Source organism: Sinocyclocheilus rhinocerous, unplaced genomic scaffold (assembly GCF_001515625.1).
Source record: "Sinocyclocheilus rhinocerous isolate Xijiao unplaced genomic scaffold, SAMN03320098_v1.1 scaffold411, whole genome shotgun sequence".
In the NCBI taxonomy this organism is placed as follows: Eukaryota; Metazoa; Chordata; class Actinopteri; order Cypriniformes; family Cyprinidae; genus Sinocyclocheilus; species Sinocyclocheilus rhinocerous.
In genome coordinates this window covers 852,877-875,148 of record NW_015640493.1, presented here as the reverse complement: position 1 = coordinate 875,148, position 22,272 = coordinate 852,877, and the positions used below count along the sequence as shown (strand labels likewise).

General features: G+C 37.0%; 2 protein-coding genes across 4 annotated transcripts in view; one reads left to right on the top strand and one right to left on the bottom strand.

Moving 5' to 3' along the window:
• cdc42ep4b (CDC42 effector protein (Rho GTPase binding) 4b) overlaps positions 1-13,375 on the top strand; it is a 25,554-nt gene extending 12,179 nt beyond the window's left edge. For 2 of the 3 annotated variants that reach the window (XM_016569375.1, XM_016569374.1), the window contains one exon: positions 9,078-11,286. In XM_016569375.1, the coding sequence (XP_016424861.1) occupies positions 9,280-10,275 (996 nt within the window). In that variant the 5' untranslated portion in view covers positions 9,078-9,279 and the 3' untranslated portion in view covers positions 10,276-11,286. Of the gene's footprint in view, positions 1-9,077; positions 11,287-11,313 lie in introns of those variants that run through there. The other variant, XR_001641448.1, reaches the window with a different exon arrangement.
• Positions 13,376-15,735: 2,360 nt separating this feature from the next.
• On the bottom strand, positions 15,736-18,889 carry LOC107753253 (zinc finger BED domain-containing protein 1-like). The gene is made up of 5 exons (XM_016569373.1): positions 18,820-18,889; positions 18,470-18,574; positions 17,796-17,879; positions 16,303-17,701; positions 15,736-16,025 (listed from the first exon to the last, which is right to left on the bottom strand). The coding sequence occupies exons 1-4, from the start codon at positions 18,842-18,844 to the stop codon at positions 16,317-16,319; spliced, it is 1,599 nt and encodes a 532-aa protein (XP_016424859.1). The 5' UTR covers positions 18,845-18,889; the 3' UTR covers positions 15,736-16,025; positions 16,303-16,316.
• Between the last annotated feature and the right edge of the window lie 3,383 nt (positions 18,890-22,272).

Below are 22,272 nucleotides of genomic sequence, written 5' to 3'. Positions count from 1 at the left end.
AAAAAAAAAATATTGTCATGTACCGTGAAACCGGTATAATTTTGAAAAATACGGTGATATAAATTTTTGGTCATACTGCCCAGCACTAGTGTGAAAGGAGATCCTATTGGTTGATTTGGTGGGTGTCTTCATGTCTTCCCTATATTGTATCTGTTTGTTTACACTTTATATCTGTGTCTATATGAGGCCTCAGGCCTGTGGAAGGGTTAACAGGAAAAACAGGTTGTAATTGTAGTCAATAATAACATCTAAAACTGTATGGCTCTTTTATGCTTTCAACCAGTTCCTGGTTTCAATTAAATTTTCCTGTGAATGTTTGTGTTACCTTGCTATTTTGAGTACCACTTTGCTGCAATCATAGAGGCCTACATTTAACCTTAAATCAGGAACTATATTTTCTACAGGAAGTGCGATATTTAGTTATTTCAATAAAATTGCATTTTAATGAAAATTTGTTCTTTTAAATATTTAAATACAAGGCATGTTAAAGCCCCAGGAGTTTAATAGATGAAAAAAATGTATGGGTTCATTGAACAACACACACACAAAGAACACATAGTACTACCTTGTTTTTTGTACACTGCTCCATTATGATATAATGGAATACAGTGGTCTGTTTTCTTTATGGTCCATATTTTTTTCCCTTTTAGGACATCCCCCAAATATATTTTTTTCTCCATATTTTGCTTTTATCTTGATATGCTTCAGCTGTTTTGTACCGAGAAGTAGAAAAACACAGACATGGGAACCTAGAGTTGATGTAATGCATTCACATGCATGCTTGAGGTGTAAAGAAGAAGATGTTTATATACACTAACAAATAGGGCTGGGTATCGATTCAGATGTCCCGATTTCGATTTGCAAGCTCTCGATTCGATTCTCGATTTTTTGATTACATTCAGTGAATATAGTTTTAATACAAATGCTATTGATATTTCTAAAAAAATTACAGTAAACATCAGTTTACAAATGGTGAATTAATAAAAAGAAATTAAGAACCACATGCCTGTATTTTAAACCTATACTTTTTTTTGTATGGGTCCTTTTTTAAACAATAATAGGGCCCTATAAAATGTTCTTAATTTTTCTGGTAATCAGATGAAGACATAAAACATTAATTTATTTTATCCTAATCAAATGCAAATTAAACCCTTTTATTTTTTGGCAAACAAAGTGCTGCACAACAGAGGTTTACTGTTAAAATTAAAAAGAAAACAGATGTGATAATTCCTTTAAAAATAAAGATTTATTAATATTTATTAGCAGTAGTAGCATTGATTCTTAAGACTGCTAAATAGTAATATATTCTGACAGTAGAACGTTAAACTAAACATTTATTTTGACGGGTTGCCGTGAAGAACTTCCAGCTGCTGTGTATGTGATATGACGGTAGTTTTCTCAAATGAAACGGTAAAATGCTAATGAAGTGACTCTCAGAGCAGCTGGAGATGACATTCGTGTTCATATCATCATATAGTGAGACAGCAGAAGCTGAAAACACCGCGAGCGTCATCCGCGCTTTAGTATGTGTTTAGTAAACAAAAAAGTGCGCCGCACCATCCGCCATTCATTCATTGCGGAAATCATGGCGCCTTATGCGTGATATCAAATGCTTCCGCAGATTTATAGTATTACTATAGCATTTCACCTGAGCATTGCGAATCACGCATATGGCCATGATAAGCGCTGAATGAATGACAGGATTTCTGTTGTAACATCGCGCAAGGTAAATAAGGGTGACATCTAGTGGAGAAGACTAATGATAAGATTCACGTTAATCAGATCTTATTTTAAATGTGTGCTGAAATAAATCCCGGAAAAGATCGATTCGCGGCTTTTGAGAATCGATATCGAATCGACGTCATTTAAAAAAAACCGATTAATCGAAAAATCGATTTTTTTTGCCCAGCCCTACTAACAAATATATGGAAATATATGTGAAATATATAGAAATATATATTTATAATATATATGTATATTATAAATATATAATATAAAGGGCCGTGTTTACTGCAGTAGGACCATAACCAACCACCAAGCGGCATGAAATTAAAAACATTTCGATATTTTACATCTGCATACAGAAAAAATATATCACAATTTAATTATTTTCAGGCAGATAGCAGCAGCACTCAGAATGCATGTGTGTATCACACTGTGATGAGTCTTAGTGCAGCAGTGCTGTACTTTCTGGAGTACGTCTACCCTCGCTTAAGTTTACAGTATAATAATCAAAATGCTTAACAGCAGCTAAATCAGCTGTATTGATTGTTTATGGCTGGTTTGACTGCTGTTAAGCATTTAATATGAGAGACATTGTGCCAGACAGACAGGAATCCTCTGTGTTTTACAGTTGACACCAGCAACCTCTCTAAGAGCCAATACTCTTAAAGGGATGTTAAGCCTTAAAGAGATTATTTAATGTGTTGTCCGGACATTAATCAAATGGTTTCTGTGCCTCAATCCTGCCGTCCTAGATCTCAAAGAATCACAGGCCGGTTTAGGCCTTTTCTGCATGTTACTAAGACAAATTGCTTTTGGTACAAAGATAATTTTAGAGCTTTTCATTCAAGTAGTAACTCCCATTCAATGTACAAGCTATATAATGAATGAGTGAGTGAATGAATGAATGCACGCACAACATTGAGATTTTTCTTATTTGAAAAACCAAGTGGTACATTATTTATTTAATTTTTAATTTATGCTCAAATTATTTATTAATTTGCATGCTCTATTTAATTTATTTTTTAAATATTTTTTTTAGTTTGTTTCCTTATCTTTTAAGTATTTTATTTATTGACATTTATTTACTTAATTTTATTTATTTGCTTAATTGCTTATTTTATTACTCTTTTGCATACTTTTTACTTTATTGGCCACATGCCTAGAGCACATGTAAAATTTTGGCTAATTTGTTGTTATTTAATAAATAATAATAAACAATTAAAACTGTGATTAAAACGATTAACGGGGTAGGGGCGTGTTTGTCTTGGTGATTTCAAATATCAACATTGGCTACCAGAAATCCCTTACTCTGCCTTTAAGGTCATGCTGTAATGTGAATAGAGACATCACTGACAAGGTTACAGTCATTTAGTCATGTCTAAAGCGTGTCTATATTCTTATATAATGTATAATGTCATAGTCATTAATCTTTGCTTAAATAAAGAATGGTAATGGGTTCCAGAGTTTTGTACTGTAATAACAGAGAGCTGTTGTTGTGATGGAAGAATAATTAAGATGTTTTCCAGAGCACAGTAGCATCCTGTTTAATAAATAATGATCACTCTTAAAAGATTAAAACAGATCTATGAATAAAAGTACAGTAACATTAAGTGACCGCTGGCGGCTCATTCAGCGTAGCATCATCTGATGACTTCTTTCCATGTGCTTTGCATGAGATTACACTTTACGCAATAAATTGTGACATCATGAGTTAACAGCATGAGATGAATGATGCTTGTGGTAAAGATGTGAATCATTTATACCATGATTGCTTTATTTTCCTTGGTCCTAATCTCTCTTTGTGCATAAAAGTGCATTATATAAATACAGCTGTGGGTTTGATGGCCACATTCATACTCAAACCCCAAAATATTTCTCAATTTTTAACCCACAATCCAACCCTTGTTTTTCTACCATCATTGCCACAGGGGCCTCCTGCCAGACGAGACAGACTAATATATTTTTTTCTTGTGAGAATGTTGTGTGCTTCATACTTTGGAATGTTGACGAGACTGAAGCGGGTCTCCTGGTATCCCGGTTTGGAGCCTGTGAAACGAGGCCCTGCAGATGTGTGCTTAGACCCTCACTGAGTTTGATCTCAAGGGTCCGGGCAGCTGTGAAGTTGTAGGTCTCCAGTGAGCTCCGATATGTACACGCATGTCCAGAGGGGGAGAGAGATCTTTAGCTGGTGTGCTGTCTTTTAGAAGCTGTTAGGATTTTTGTACTGATGTGTAATGATGCTGAACACAAATGACATGCTCTGAAATCCCCAGAGTGGAGCTGTTAATGAAGCGTTTAGATGCTGTGATTGCTGGAAACAGGCATGAACAAGACTAGGCATGGGCCGGTATGAGATTTTGACGGTATGATAACCTTAAGCAAAAATATCACGGTATCACGGTATTGTTGTTACAGCTCTAAAATACGTTATTTTTAAATGACTGGGTAAAAAAAAAAAACTTTTTTCCGCTGAACACAATATATTTTTAATTAAAAAAAAATATCACGGTTTCACGGTATCACGGTATTGTCGTTACAGCTCTAATATGTGTTATTTTTAAATGACTGGGGGGAAAAAAACAAAAATTTTCCACTGAACACAATATATTTTATATATACAGAATATTAGGAACAGTAGAATTTGTTTATTTTTTCTTTGATTTGTTTCCTAAAAAGAATAAAAATAAAGACTGACATCTTTATTTAATCTTGATCTGTAATTAGTTATTTAATTTTAGTTATATAATTCATATAGTATGCATATAATTTATATAATTTCATGTCATTTAGTTATATAATTTCATATACATAATTTGATTTAATAATAACCCAATTTGAAGCAAAAACAGAATGTTCTGACTAGCTTTGTGAAATTGTACTACATGCCTGAGCGAAGCAAACAGTAGATGCTCTGAATGAGATGCAGATTCACTCTCTGACAGCAGGAGGCGCTTCTGGAACACCAGATACGGCGTTTCCTTGGTTAACGCTGTAAACAAAGCAGTAATGCGCTAAAACACTGCTTTAATATGAACAATACAGAGACGAGATTAAAAGAAAATACCACGTAAACTTTTCTGAAGACAGTCAGTTCCCCTCAGAAACACATTCATATAAACCCCCCAAATAAATATTGAGGATTTTCTTCCAATAGTTCAGTTGCTTGCAATAAGACAAAAAACGGCCGGTTGCCGATTGCATAAGTTCCAGGGGAAGCTCCTTAAGTTCGGCCATCCTACACACACGTGACTGACCGCTCGCTCGCACCAACAGGAGGGAGAGGCTCGTGTTATTACTCTCTACACTGCACTCAACCTGAGGGATTCCTACACTTTCAGTCTTTGAGGAGACATGAAAAACAGCGCATACTGCAGGAACGGTATAACGGAAAATATTAGCGGTTTTGAAACCGTGAAATTTTCAAATCGCGGTATACCTTGAAACCGGTAATCAGCCCATGCCTAAACAGGACCAAAGACTCGCTGTATTTTTGTGAAGATTGGTTATTCAATTCATGACATTTGACAACATAAGGTGAATGTGTATAAAATAATAAAAATGATAAATAATATATTTAAATTATATTTATTATTATTAATAGTAGTATTATTAATCTAAACTTACAAAAAATTTAATTTTGTTGTTTTAATTACTCCTCTTTTTATTTTATTTTATTTTTTTGTCATTTAGCTTCCAATTCCCATTAAGTCAAATAATATGGAGATTATGGATTTATAATATGGATTTATTTATTTTTATAATTTTATTTATTATTTATTTTTAAGTCAATGTAGACTATATATTTTTAGATTTGTATTGAAAGGTATTTTTACTAATTTAATTAAAACATTTCTTTTTTTATGTATCAAAACTTCATGAATTAATAGAATAAACTGAATTAATTGCATAATTCTATAACATTTTTATAGCAAACCAGTTGAATATATTGCAATTAATCATGCCCCCTGAGCCATATATACAGTCCATAATTAGGGATTTTCCTACCATTGGAGCAATAGAGCTGTTCACTTGTGATTTTATGACATCAATTTTCAGGCCAATCCGGAAGGCTAATTCTGCATGGGTTCCCTTGGGAATTTTCCTTGCGGTTTTCAATTTATGAGTAAAATGAGGTCTGAGATTATTATTACTTGAAGAGACTTTCACATTTTGTTCTACAGCATACAATAAATAGTATATAGTCATACCTCAAATGTGATCTTGTTTATAAGCAAACCTTGCATTTTAAATGTAAGTTGCTAAGCAGTTGCCATATAAGAGCTATAATGTTAAAAATAAAAATAACTTATTTTATCATTTGAATCTTTTAAAGTTTAATGGCTTTGTCTTTAAAGGGTCATGAAACCCCAGACTACTTTTTCTGAGATTTTAGCAGAGGTGTTTGTGTTGCACATCATGGAAGACAGTGTTAGCATTCGATAGTTCTAACTGTTGGAGAAAACTGGTTAATTTTAAGCTTTTTTGCGCTATTTTCATCTTCCGGGTTTAAAATCTACATTGTGTTGACGTCACAATTTGTGACGTGGCAATGGACTCTAGTACATCGATGACGCGTCGGTGTCTATTAAATTATTCATTAGACTGCGTGTTCTTTTCCTATGAGAAGATGCTTCGCTTAATTATTTACAACAGCATGTGTTGATTTGCTATGACAGACGCTTCAGACTGCGAGACCGCGTACATTAACTGAGAAAAACGTTCAAGGATCAAAGGAGAGTGTTTGTTTTTGCTTTGTAATAAGAGTTCGGCACAAACGTGATTCATTCACTTAGTGAGTGTACCCGTTTTTACAGCTCCATGACACAACACGTCAAAAGGCTTATATAAACACCGCAGAATAAGCCTAAACAGCCTAACACTAAAAAACTAAAAAAAACTGAAAAATAAATAAATATACAGAAGTATGTGATTTATGTGATCAAAATCCTTTATTTGGGAACTAGGCTGTCTTGCATTACTGTGCATGCATGCGAACACACACACACACACACACACACAACACATCTATCTAGAGACCTCAGAATGGGGCGATATTCTGTGATTCAACAATGAGGTCAACCTGCTAGCGGGCAGAGCTGAATCCTCCACAGGGACACCCAGTTCTTTTACTAAAGTGGGGAGCTTATTGTTTATCAAACCCTCTTCTGTTCTCTCACAACTACAGTCGCTCAATGGGCTTTTGTTGTCAGAGATGCAAATGTTTTGGTGGGGTGACGTGTCTTTGGAATATTGTTGCCTGGATCTCATTCATCCAGATGGCATGCACACAAACCAGGGGTGGCTATGAAGTCATGTTTGAAAACATGGAGAATTGTGGACAACTGTCTAGACGGCAACAAGCAATTTGTTGATATGTTTCCATCTCCGTTTCAGAGAAATCAGACTTGTCTTTTTTAGAATTATGTTTGTTGAACAACTTGGTGTCTTTGATCATGGTTTGTTTGAGGGATTGGTGTGTCTCAAGTCTTTTGTTTGCTGTTGGTGGTCAGTGAAAGCTAATAGGCCTCCCCTGTGTAAAGAAGCAGATAATCAGATTATTAAACCATAAATCACAGCGCCCAGCTGGGAATCAGAAAGTTCAGTGAACTCAATGATTAAGAACACTTGAATTATCTCGTATTTATTCAACTTTTCACTTTCCTTTTTTCATTCCCTCTACAGTGACATTACAATAAGATGATACAACCGTCATTAGTCTTCCGAGACATGCAAAATGATTCACTTTAAGAGAAAGGACAAAAAATGCAAAGGACAAAGTGGTTTCAAATAGAGCTGGGAATCAAGAACTGGTTCTTGTTCAAAACAAAATAAGTCCCATAAAAAAAAAAAAAAATAATAATAAAAATAGAATAAATAATAAAAATAACAACAACAGTAAATTTAATATATTTTATAAAGCTAAACAGAATTTTATTCTTTCTTTATTTGCTTATTTTATTTATTTGTTTGCTTTTTGCTTTATGTATATATTCACATTATCTTATTTAACTTACATTAACCCTATTTACACTAACCCTAACAAGTTATTCACATTAACTTATTTACATATTTAAAAATTCCAGAAATTGTGATTTTCATTAAGTTTAAAATGATGCTGTTCCATCAGTGGAAGAATGCAAGAACCACCTTAAACCATGTTTAGCCATGGTCTTAATACTTTTGTTTAATTTTGTCTGTGCAAATGAATCCAGAAGCTTTCAAACACTAAATGCAATAAATGCAAATCAGTAATTATGGGAAACAGAGTTTTTATGTTGTTGATTTCAAGAGCTATTGGCAATTTAAAAGTAGTTCTCATCATTTGACACCAGCCTCCTAAAGACAATAAAAGCAGTAAGAATGTGATCCAAATTAAGTGGAACTATAATCTTTAAAGTCCTTATATTCCTATACCCAGTTACATACAAAAAGGAAGGAGTGTTCAAAAAGAAGGGTGAAAAATGCAAGCAAGTTGTCTGGGGAAAAGGAAAAACTACATTGTCAGCACAAGGCCTGGAAGGAGGCAGCTGCAGTGGAGTACAACAAAGAGTAAAGGTCTAGATTTCCTCATGATATAAGAGTCTGGCACACTACAGAGAATTCTGCACTGGATGGAGTTGAATTTAAGAAGAAATGCAACTCTTTACAGCTCTGGGCTCCCAGGATCCTCTGAGCTTATGGTTATGTAATCACAAAGTGAATGTGGATTTGGAAAGAAAGGGGATTTGTGCCTTGGACCACATTACTACCCGAAATCTGCATTGCAGCCTTTTATTTGTTTTCATTTGTACAATCTGTCTTATTTTTTAAACAAGGCCACTTTAATTCAAACGTCATGTTTTGCAGAACTCAAATAAAAAAAATAACATTGTTATTTTACTAAATTACAATTGCAGTTACTATCCAAATATAACAGTATATACTCACAGGTTGAAGAGAGGAGTCTTTTGTGTGCTTTTCCAGGATCTTTTTTTAGAGCACTGATGTCCTATGGCAGTATTGATGCTAACATGTTAATAGAAGTCAGTAATAATAAGAACCTAGAATTTGGTGTGTAATTTGTGTGGTTTAATTCCTGCTTCATCTGTTTCTTTTGCAAAGCCAATTTTCCATTATAATTAATCCTTTAAAACAAAGTGGGACATAAATTTAATATGTGATATCATTGTGATGTCGCATAGGTCAAAATTCCAAATATCATGTATAATTCCAATAATTTCCACTTGTAATATATTCCATCAGTTGACGGTTCAACTCAAGTTCTAAAATTAAAAGAGAATCTCCGATTCAGTAATAAAATGTCAGCCTTGTAATAAAATGACATTTATTGTGTCTTTTCTCTTCTATCATAGGTCGAATTGCAGATGTCGAAGGCTGGACACTATACTTTAAGGATAAAAATGGCCATGTGTCCTGGATTCTTGGAATAATTTTCATCCTGACCACTGTCCTGGATCTATACCTTCATAGGAAAAAGTGACTCATCTCTTGGCAAAGAAAGTTTGGTGACATTGGTGATTTTATTTTTCTGTGGACAGTATTTGAGAAGTCATCATGCCTATTCTGAAGCAGCTTGTGTCCTCGTCCTCCCAGTCGAAACGGCGTTCTCGTGCTGACCTGACTGCGGAGATGATCAGCGCACCTCTGGGAGACTTCCGTCACACTATGCACGTGGGTCGAGGAGGCGATGCGTTCGGGGACACCTCCTTTCTTAGCAGCCGCTCAGGGGAGCCACCAAAGGAGCCGGAGGTACAGCAGAGCTCACCTAAACAGAGCCTCCTTTCTCGTACTTTCCGAAGCAGCAAGCGCTCGCAGTCGGCCAATCGTGACAAGCCTGACATATCCAAACTGGCGCCCCCTGGTGGCTCGCCGAGTTATGTAAAAAACGCAATCTCACTGCCATATTTGAATGACGATGACACAGGACGAGGTACTGGAATCCACTTTCCCAAAAGCGTGTCCTCAAGTCCTTTAAAGAAACTTCCAGAAGACGAAGTAAAGCCGCTTAATGGAGCCACGGCATCTGCTGTATCAGACTTGGAGCTGGACGAGAGGAATTTTGGAGAGCTGACTGACTTGCGTCCATCGGTTCCTTACACCGGAGGCATGAAACATGCCGAGTCCATCATGTCCTTCCACATTGATCTGGGTCCCTCCATGCTGGGTGACATCCTGAGTGTGATGGACAAGAAGGGCATTGACGATGACGATCTGGGATTTGAAGAGGGGAAGAGTAGCGAGGGACGCAGCTCGCCGCCCCAAAGCCCTCCCAACGAGGTGGAAGAAGAGGACCCTCTTCCTCCAATCCGGCCCCCACGCCAAAGGCCAGGCACCAACCCTTACACTCCAGAGCTCCAAACCAGGAACCATCAAAACCTGGACAGCTGTTCCCTCTCCAGTTCAGGGTCCACCGTGCTAGATGAAAAATCCCACAATCAGATGTATGAGGGGAACACGAACAACATCAAGTACAGCTCACCTCGAGTTCAAGACGACAGGGACTTCTCCTACATGGATGATGACGACGATGATGACGAGATTACGGTGTAAAGTGAACCATAAGGTGCCAGAACAGTCTTTGCAAAGACTAAAATAAATGGTGGAAGTTGGTTGTGGTCAATTAAAGCTCGTACACTGACTTGGAGGACTGATTTTATAATGGAGATGAAAGGGAAAACGTATGTTTTAGCCCTTGCTAAAGGCTTTTTCACTACATTTTCTAGATCAGGTACATAAACCCTCTTTTACTAGTGACTTTCACCAGAGCCACCACAGCTGTGAGAGGAATGTGCTTGCGTGTTTGCATATGCCATGGCGAGGGAATTCCATTTCAAATGGTAATTACAGTCTTGTGAGTATCATTAATGAATTCCAGTGTTGACCACTTGGAATGCTGATACAGGAGGTTTGTTTGGAACCAAGCCTCACATTCTCCCATGATCGACGCAGTACTCTTGCTTATGCCTTTAAACTTTAAATTTAAAAAAATACCAACGCCAACAGTCTTAAGTTTCCTACTGTGTGTTTTACAGCTTTTGATTCCATCTTTAAGTTATATCCTACATTTTGCCTTGTATACAAAACCATAATGATGTAAATGGTGAGATGATTGGAATACCATAAACGTGTTTGGAGGTTCAACAGAACGCTTTATCTCTGGCATATGTTACCTTTTCCCATCGAAAGTTGTTTATGTTGTAGATCTGAACTTTGTCATGTGGTCCATGCATGTTTAAGAGGATTTCCTGTCAGGTATCATGAAATTCTCAATCATGGAGATTTCAGATTGATGGGATGCAGAAACCAAAAGCAGTGGTGACGTTGCATTACTTGTAGGCAGTAGAATCAGTCCAAGTGGAACCAATTGCCAATTTGTGTGTGTGTGAGAGAATGAGGATTGATATCAAGAGGGCTGAGGAGTGTGTTATTTGATTATCATTGTAAAGGCTCAGAGATGAAGAGTGTAGCTGTCTTATTCAGGGTCTAACGTAGTGCCTTGAACTTCAAACTGTGCTCGTCAGCAGAAGTGGCTCTGGAGGGTTTTCATCTCTGAATGATTTTATAGTTATTTGTGGGATTTCCTGTCAGGTATCATGAAATTCTCAATCATGGAGATTTCAGATTGATGGGATGCAGAAACCAAAAGCAGTGGTGACGTTGCATTACTTGTAGGCAGTAGAATCAGTCCAAGTGGAACCAATTGCCAATTTGTGTGTGTGTGAGAGAATGAGGATTGATATCAAGAGGGCTGAGGAGTGTGTTATTTGATTATCATTGTATAGGCTCAGAGATGAAGAGCGTAGCACTCTTATTCATGGTCTAGTGTAGTGCCTCGAACTTCAAGCTGTGCTCATCAGCAGAAGTGGATCTGGAGGGTTTTCATCTCTGAATAACTCTTATAGTTATTTGTGTTTCTGTATTTAGGTTTGAAGAGAGATCAACACCCCATGATGAGACTGTAACTTGTATAGCCACTCTGTGAGTTAGTGCCATACCCTTTGCATCAGTTAAATGTAGACAAAATTGTACTTTATTAAAATTATTTAACATATATAAAATGAGCAAACTCGATCCATCATCCAATTTTATGTTACAAAGTTATGTAAAGCTTTCACTAATTTTCCTTAAAGGTGAAGTGTGTAATTTCTGCACCATCAGCAGCACTAAAATGGAATCTAAAAAAAAACTAAACTGCAATTTTCAGGGGGTTTTTTTCCCCCTAGTTGGAATCTTTACTTGGATTGTAATTCCATAACAACCAATCGTGAGAGTTTGAAGGCGGGGCCACGCATTTGTTTGACCAGTGGCAGTCTGGTAATGTTTAAAACGTTATTTTTGAAATTCTGTTTAGTGCCACAGAAATTACACACTTTACATTTAGGTCTCTATTATGAGACTTTCACAAACTATGCTAACAGCAAATTTGCCCAAATACTGGCAATATACTTAACACTATTATAGGCTGTGGTTTACCACTGAAAACATAAAATAATTACCATCTATTAAAGCAAGTATTAACTGTTCATTGTGCACTTTGGGAATCGAGATTATTTTTCCCCCTATGACACAAAGTTATGTTTTGGGGAGATAATTTAAAAGCATTCCACTCTTGATATATGTACATCATGTTCAGTTATTCATTTACTGTATATTTGAGTCTTTTGATTGATGCTATTGTTTAGTCAACAGTGTTGGCCCTGTAATCTGACATTTATATAAGCACACTGCACTCAAGAGAGCACCATTTTGTAGAATTAGTTATTTTTGTAAACGCTTGGTTTCAGTGGTACATAATTGTTTGTACAGATCTCTCTGTGGCCTTTTACCTTCACTTTGTGAGCTCAGTTAGGCTTTACATCAGCTTTAACACTCCCAAGACTACAGCTACATTATTTCCTTGCTCACCTGTCAGTGTTTTTTGTTGGTTTGTGAAATCAGCATGTTTGTACAGAGGAACAAGTAAGGTACGGTTTGTAAGAAAGATGTTTGTAATGCTGACTCCATGTTTCCTAGAGTGTTTTTCAGTGTGGGTATATAGAATGGTTTGGAAAGGGCTTTATTAATGGGGTACGAGGGGCTTGGGTTGCCTAATATCTGGTCAAAATGCTGCATTGTGCTGTTTGGTCTGCCAGCACAAATGGAGGATAATCAAATGTGCCAATGTCTTCTCTTCCTCTCTTTTGTTGCCCAGTTTTTGTTCATTTTATGGGTTAAAGAAGTGGTCGTGGAGATATCAGACTGCATGCAAAGCTTTTGAAGAAGACCAGATGTCCGGAACTGGATTTGTGAGACTGAAAGTGAGCTGGAACGCTGGACTGTAACAGGTTTTTAGAGCAGCAGGGCTCCCTCTACAGTTTCGGAGTAGTTTTCTTTCAGGACATTCATACTTTTACTTGTGTCTATGCTTACAGAGACAAAACTCTACCGTCCATATACAATAGCATAGTATAATTTCTTTGCTTGATTATGCACAGAGGTTTATAATAATTTATATTACCACATCTTCCTACAGGTGCTGCAGAAAATGGTTGACAAAACACTAAAATATAGTATAAAACCATTTCCAAGTATTTGCTGTTTATCTTTTTTCACTTAATGTCTGTATCATTCTGTACTGAAATGATATAAATAATGACCTGCCTTACTTTCCCTTGCAAAATGACAGTTATATTTTTCAATAAAAGAAAAAGCTGCAAACTTCACCAGAGGGCCGTAATTTGTATTTATGTTCATGCGAATCATAATTTAAAGAGTAAAACAAAATACCTGAGCTAGTTTGGTCATGTTGTAGTTCTCCAGTGTTGTAGATTCACATGCGTAATAACCATCGTCAGGCTAAAAACTACTGTATCACAGCTATTCCAGTGTGTTGACTCAAGAGAAATTTACGTTTGCACTATTTATGCTGATGCAACAGATCTCTGCAAACAGGATTTTTATGGGAAATGCATTGGGGGAGTGGATTCAAGGTGAACATGAATAAGGTAAGAACACCATGATGTGACTTTATGCATGGATGGACTGAAAAAAACATTGTTATATTATATTACATGTATTATATTGTGTTTGTGTTATATGCTTCAATCTAGGCCTATAGCATAAATGTTCCTACTGCCATCTTGTGGTCAATCCTCATTCAACAATGAGCTAGTTTGGTCATGTTGTAGTTCTCCAGTGTTGTAGATTCACATGCGTAATAACCATCGTCAGGCTAAAAACTACTGTATCACAGCTATTCCAGTGTGTTGACTCAAGAGAAATTTACGTTTGCACTATTTATGCTGATGCAACAGATCTCTGCAAACAGGATTTTTATGGGAAATGCATTGGGGGAGTGGATTCAAGGTGAACATGAATAAGGTAAGAACACCATGATGTGACTTTATGCATGGATGGACTGAAAAAAACATTGTTATATTATATTACATGTATTATATTGTGTTTATGTTATATGCTTCAATCTAGGCCTATAGCATAAATGTGTTCCTACTGCCATCTTGTGGTCAATCCTCATTCAACAATTACAGCTTAAGGTAACTGACAAACAATAGCTAATATTTGGTGAGACAATCTCCATCGTATTCTGCGTTAAAAAAGCAGGTTTTTCTTTTCAATGCAAAGCTTATTTACAAGAAATTGTGTACAAATCTCACAACTTTTTTTCGAGTTCACCTACTGAAAAACTGCAGACAAAGCCCGATGAATAATATTTGTATTGTGCATATTGTCACTGATTGATTATTGACTATTGAAACTACAAAGTAAATAGTTGCTAATCAAAATAGATAAATATATAACCTTAATTAACCACTATACCCCTTAAAATATTAAATGATGTGCTGGTAGCATGATCATAATAACAATAATAGCTAATAGGTAATTTTTTGTGACCGTTCATCTTTCACAACAAACAGGCTATGATCATTTCCCCCTCTGTTAAATAATGAGTTAAGAGTGAAGGAAACAGTTGGCATTTAGAAAAGGCATCATATTTAGATGTTCTGGATCCAAGCTGCTTTTTTGACTGGCCACGAGTCTGGCTTTCTCCATGTCAAAGGCAATGTCAGCCGGGACCGCGGTAGACACAACAGCCAGGTATTTGCGTGCAACCTCACTCAGGTACCAGTCTTCATCTTTCGGGAATTTCCAGAATGCAAGAGGATCCCATCCAATCTGCAACGTTTTCTTTTCCAAGTATCTCTTCAGAGCCATATCAAAACTGTCCGGCTGTCGGAAACTTCTCCCTTGATTCTCTTCATTCAGGTGTTCCATTTCAGCAATGATCCTTTTACTAATGCGTGTGAAAGTCTCCTTCTCAGAGAGAGTGATGTCTCTGTATCTCAGGTCAAGGGTGGTGCTCAATGTCAGCCAGTCGTTTTCCTTGGCTCTACTGAAGTGATGATTCCTTAGCAAACTCATTTCCACTCACTCATTTAGCTTCTTCCTTATGGCTTCCACCTGTGGTATAATGTATAATGACAGTGAGTGGTATCGTTTTGCTGGTGATATGACATCTTGGAATGCCTTGAGGGGTGATATTGTCTTTGTTTTTATTTTTTGTGCTTGCTTAACAAGTCAACGTCAAATTCAATTAGCACTTGGCGTATGGCCTCATGCTGCTCTGAGATTCTTTCTAGCATATTTAGCTTAGAAAGCCATTTATCACCCTTAGTCTCAGCCAGGTTATGTTGCGGTAACCACAGCTTTTTTTGTGCCCTCTTGAGGTGACCTTGTGCTTCAACATTAGAAAAATACTCTGATATTTTACAACATCTTTGCACCAGCTCTTTCCAGTCAGAAGATGCCTCGAGCATCTCCTTGAAGACCACATCCAGTGTGTTGGCGAAGCAGGGTATGAGATCCCATCCTGCTTTTTTGATGTCTCTCTTGATCCCATCTTCATTCGTCACTACCACTTTAACCTTGCTTCCAATTCGCCATTTATCTGCTATTTTCAGAAGCTGTACAATAAAATGACTGGGTTTATATTCTTCGGGTAGAGGTGTGGTTTCCAAAACACATGACTGCTGGGTCCATGCGTTATCGATCAGGTGACAGGTAGCTGTAATATAGGTTTTATTTGCTGTGGTTTTCCACACTACAGAAGACAATGCAACAGTCTACAGACCTTTTTGCACAGTTTGTGTTGCTTTGAAAAACAATTGTTGAAGCTTTAAAAGTATATCAGCAGATGCTGGTAGATACTGAAACCTTTCATTCATAGAATTCAAGCTCTTCAACTTTGGTATGTGGATGTAAATCTGAAATAATCATATCCAGTGAGGGGTCCCATTGATCACCTGTAGAAGGAAAAACAGCAACTAATTTTACACATTACATGGGTATCTATGCATGTGCGTGTGTTTTTATATTTTGCTCCCATTTAATGTAGGAAATGGAAAGCATTAAAAAATTGTCTAGATCAAGATTTTTGATTAAAATGTATATATAAATGTGTAAGAAAAAGTGTCCATAATATATATCTCCATGGCATTCATGTAACAGATATTTACATTTTGACAGTATTTGAAACATTTACAGTGCTGAGCATTATTTACAGAAAGTATGCGTACATACATAATGTGTTTTCTTCATTGGTTGCTGTTCAAAAACAGGATCATATTGACATTTTCTGGCTCCAGACAGTTTCTCCTGTCAACAAGCCGTGATTCTTGCAGCTGGTGCACACGCTCCACTGGAATGGCAGTGGAGACCACTGTAAGGTACTTGCGGGCCACTGTTGCCAGTTTTTTTAACTCTTCATTGGTCTTCCAGAATTCAAGTGCATTCACTGAAATGCTTGTTGTTTTCCAGTACTTTTGAAAGACTGACTCTTCGCTTTCAGTGTCATGACTGCAGTGCACTGCAGTGTGTGGATCTCCCCTGATCTGTTTCCTGATTTCTGCTGTGATATCTTCAATGCCAGAGTCCTGCAGAACGCTGGTTTTGTATCGCGGGTCCAGTGCTGTGCTAACTCTAAACCAAATGTTTTGTTTGATGTTGCCGATATGAAAGTCACACATTTCTGACAGTTTCTTTGCTATTCCATTCTTCACCACCGATTGGTTTCTCAGCCTCTTCTGCAGCTTTTGCACAAGCGGTATTATGTTTGAGATGGGGCTGAACCCTCGACTTAAGACTTCCTCTGTGACGTCCTTCATAATGTCCAGCACTGCCACGATGTTTTCAATTATTTTTCTTTCATTCTCATTCAGGCAAAGATCATCCACTCGTCTGTTGACAAAAACCTTAAAAATGGCTTTCCACTGCTCTGAGATGTTCTTCAGCATATGAAGAGTAGGAAGCCACTTTAGACCACAGGATTGAGTCAGTTCACTTCGCTGGAGATTGAGAGAAGCACAATACTCCTGGAGATTTTGTGAGGCTTTGTAGTTTTGGTGGAAAAATGCAACTATTTGCTGACACTTCCTGAGTAGAGATTCGCAGTCGGTTCTCAGTATGGTTTCTCTGAAAACTTTATCCAGGGTATAAGCAAAACAAGGTATATAGGTCCATCTGCATCCATTGGTATGGGCCTTCTTTATGCCATCAACATTTGTGACCACAATCTGGGTCTTTTCTGTGACGTTCCACTCGTTCGAAATTCTCAAAAGGTGCTCTGCTGCGTTCTCTGCTGTGTGCTTGGTGAGTAAATGAGCTGTATCTAGCACATACGATTTCAGCTTCCAGTTTTCGCTGATTAGGTGACAGGATACTGTCAGGTAAAACACCTTCTCACTGGAGCTCCACAACTCAGCTGAGAGAGCGAGGTTACTTGCATTATTGACTGCATTCTGTACTTCCACCCTCTCGTGCCCGTAAAGGCTCTGTAGCTCATTTCGGAGCCACGAGGCACTTAACTGAAGATCTAAAGAGGATTGCAGAGTCCTTGTGAGATGATGTCTTGTCACAGCACTTAAGGGCTGCAGATCCTTTATAATTATATTCAAAAGTGTCTTGACATTCGAGCCATGACCTAATTAAAATCAAATGCACTGAATGAGATATAAAGTAGTCATACTGAAGAATATTTTCTCATAGTGATTTCATAAAAGTCCATTACACCTCACCTCTGTTTGTTGGTAATTCTTGCTGATTATAAGGCCGGTTCTGTTGAGCATGTAAAGTAGGCCTACCATTGGACCACTTTCTGTCTGTAATGAACACACACAAATTTCTGTATTACCATATGAGAAATTTGAATAAGCAAGTCTTATTCAAATTGAGTCTTACTTGTTTGCATTTATCATTAGGTCTATAAATATTTATAATATTTTAATGCTGTGTATTATTTAATACTGTTAAAACGATTTCATTTATAGCCTATTTATTTATTTTTATTTTCATTTTTATTGTTTATTTTAGGCTATACTGACTGACTGAGTCAAGACATGACTAAATTCAGGATGGTCTGTTCCAAATAACTGTACAAACAAAAGTTAAGTGGCCTAGGAAGGTTTTTGCACAAGTTCTATGGAAAATGCAACTGCGCAGCTGAAACTATTAGTTAAAAAGAGCGACATTTATTATGCCGTTTCTCAGTGTGTAGACTAGTCGTTTCTTCAAGCTGTCAAACAAAAAAACGCAACATTGTTAATGAAAATTGCCTTTCAATTACCTTGATAACGATTTTGCTTTTAGGTCGAACATAACGGCGCTAAACAATTTTGAGAAGGTCGCTGGACGGTGTCCCTCAGCAGACATTCTTGAGGCATTCAAACAAATTTAGTTCCTGGGATCTTACCACTCTCCAGCCGGCTCTGTCGTCCGTACACACGTCTATATGGAAGCGGCATGAACGTGTCTCTCGGAAAATCTCGATGTCTTCTTCCTCTGTGGAGATCCTTTGCTAGAGGCGACAACAAAATATAGCCTACACACAGCACTTTTGTGATAGCCTGCTATCTTTATATGTTTCACAAAAGGGCAAGCGAAAACGAACCCTTCTCATTCTGCCAATGTGCCATTTTGATTCTTAAAACGTAGCCTATATTTAAATATTTTGAAAGTATTACATTTACGGTAGACCGCACATCATTTGCTTTGGAGAAAGCCATAAAATAATAACAAAACAAAATAAATAGGCCTACTTACCGAACTGTGTTCTTTTTTTGTTCATCTCTCTGGATAATTTGGGAGCAATATGGAGCTCACGGGATGTCTGTTGGAGGGACTTTCAGTTTCATTTTTGTCCACAAACATTTAAAAGTTAATTTGAATGTTCAGTTGTGTAACCCGTCACCTGACTGAGAAGGGTGTGTCTTTGTGGTAAACAAATGATGTCGATCGTTGATCAGGTTTTGACGGCTTTACAATGATTTACAACGACACACATTTAGCGATTCGAAACAAGTTTTATTAGAGGTTGTCCGACATATCCACTGGCACACGGGAGACCCGCGCGGTGAAGGGGGGGTTTATACAATTCTGGACAGATTAAGCTAAATGAGCAGGTGTTTTAATCTTTCGGAGGGGAAAACACACACACACACACACACACACACACACACACAAGCAGAGGTGTAAAGAGTACCTGAAAACCAGCTACTTGAGTAAAAGTACAGCTAAGCATACCTTATAGCAAAAATGACTCCATTACAAGTCACTAATTACAAAACGACTTTAAGAGTACAAAAGTCTTAGATTATCTGATTGTAACAGTACTTAAGTAATTGTTTTTAAGTATTTAGCTACTGAGGCTCAAAGATGCATTAGTGTTCAACACCTAAGAGATGTGCCAGTGAAAAAAAAACCCCAGTTGATTTGTAAGGAGAGAAATCACGTTTATTTTCAATAACTCAAAAAGGGCATAAGTAAATCAGTATCCTTCAAAAAGTTCTCTTCAATATGACGGATAAATAAAATAATGTCAAGTAAAATTAAAGTCAAAGGCATCTTGCACTAGACGTGCTGGTTTCGGCCTCATTGCTGGCTGCAGTCATGTCTTCATCTCTTATATAAAACAGCGATTCACATTCACCTGCTAATGCACTCGCATTCGCATAAAGAAGCCTTGTTGACAAGTTTCGGTGAGTGAAGGGCAAAATGCACAAGATATCGTACATTTAATGCCTGTAGATGGCAATATTGCTTCTTTTGTAGCAGAAATAAAATGCTGCAGAAAAAGTTAGGTCCCATGCAAAATCCTAATGTGTAATTGCATGGCTCATTGTAGCTATTGGGGTAAAGAGTACAGATACTTAGGCTATTCAAAAAATGTGAAGTAGAGAGTAAAAGTTGATATCTTTGATACTCAGTAAAACTACAACGTAGCCAAAAAGATACTCAAATACAGTAACTAATTACATTTACTCAAATACTTTAGACCACTGTACATAAGCGCCTGTACACGGACGTTTCTCTGTCACATCATTTACTTAACGGCCAGCAGAGGGCGCCAATGATATTTTTTATTTTTAAGTTGTCAACATCATTATAGACAGCGTATGGCTGCTGCAGGACAGAGCAGTGCAACTGCTAAATATATCACAATGAGATGAGTGTCCTGTGGTTTTTGCAAATGAGAAAGAGAGACATTAAACAGGCTATCTTAAGAATGGAATATCATCTTACTAACTGTATACTGCCTACTGTTTTGAAGTAATTGAAACAGCATTATTCCACAATAAATGTTAAAAAAAAAAAAAAGTACAGTACGGCGACTAGAAATAGATCATAATCATCATGATCTGAAGCATCTTCAGACATGAAGTCATGACTTTTTGGTGAGCACATGAGCCATTAACTGTAAAAAACATTTATTATATTTACATTCCCATCAGCTCACTTAAGCAGGGAGTGTTCTCTGGTTATGTAGCTAGTTTTTTTTAATAGAAGGTCTGGCCCTATTTGTTGTGTTTAAATATCTTGAATCTTTAAAATGAACATTGCATAAAGCAAACATAATTAGATTAAAGAGATGCTGTAAATCTGTGACATTTATTATATTTACATTCCCATCAGCTCACTTAAGCAGGGAGTGTTCTCTGGTTATGTAGCTATTTTTTTTAATAGAAGGTCTGGCCCTATTTGTTGTGTTTAAATATCTCGAATCTTTAAAATGAACATTGCATAAAGCAAACATAATTAGATTAAAGAGATGCTGTAAATCTGTGATGTAAACTAGTTTTAATCATTTTAGATCATGAAAACACTGATTTGAGAGAGAGAAAAATAAAGAGCTAAATGTAAAAATTAAAGTGCATCATGTGTGCCATCATGTGTGACTCTACTTCATTAAACATTCTAATTTCAAATCTTAAAAGTTGTTTATTTCCACTTTCAGTGTAGTTTCAGAATTTTGGGTCCCACTAATATCAATTATGGATTTTGTTTAAATACTTTATTCTATACTTCTCCAGTGTTTTATAGTAGAAAGGTTTGATTGACATTTTTTTGTGAATATAAGCAGACATTACTCTGGGCGTCCAGAAGCCTCTCGATCTGTACACATCCTGAATGTTGCTTTGAGAGAAAAGCTTATTTTTTCAACATTTCTCTTTTTGTTTCCTGCTGTCAGTGCTGAGATGTGTGCACCACCCCTTGACACGTTCTGGCCCTGAACCCTGCTGGGTGGAGCGGCGTGAACTTCCTGTGGAAACCCACGAAGGTTCTTCGAAACAACAGTTCTTTCTTGGGATCCCAATGCTGCCAGTATATGAGTGGATAAAGTAAACAGAGCTGTTGATGCCGTTTGTAGCCTCGTACGCAGGAAATGGAGATGAAAATGGATACAACGACACTTAATCACCAGCATTACTCTTACCTCACTAGATTTGTATTTATCAGATCAGGACTAGAGTTACTAATAATAATATGAGACTGAAGACTGTAGTTCACCTACCACAACCTTCAGATTGGACATTGTCCATGTTGTTGGCAGTTGATATAAATAAAAAGTTAAGCTGATGCAATGTTAAAATCCTTTCTCCTTTACCAGGTTAATGTCAAGAAATGCCACCAAAATGTGTAAACGCAGTGGTCTGTGGCTTTTTTTGGCATTGCTTTATTTGTTTAAGCAGCCACTGAGAATTTGAGCAGAATTTTCGTGCATTTATTGAGGGTAATCAAGACCCATGTAGCTTTAAAACCCTGTGCATCGCCACTGAACCATTAAGTTACAATGGGACCAGTAGTGAGCTTGAATTGATGCCAAGAGCTACCCTGCAGTTCTATATGCTGGGAAACATCCCGCTCTTACTTTCTCAACAATATTTTCTTTCCTTTATGTACCCTTGATCTCCTGTACAGGCTGATAGGTTTACATTCATGTATTTGGCAGTGGACGTTGCATTCAGGGTATACATTTTATAATTTCATGCATTCCCTGGAAATCAAACCCATGGCTGTGGCATTGCTAGCGTCATGCACTATTGTTTGAACCACCGGAATGCATCAGGGTGTCACTCAAAATATGAGGAAGGCTTTTGTCACTTGACATGTACTGACACACCTTCAGGAATGCTTTTCATATACCTGAGCTGAGCGTTCTTTTTGTAAATAGTACATGCAAGGCAGAAGTGTAATCTATTTTTATTTCATTTTGCT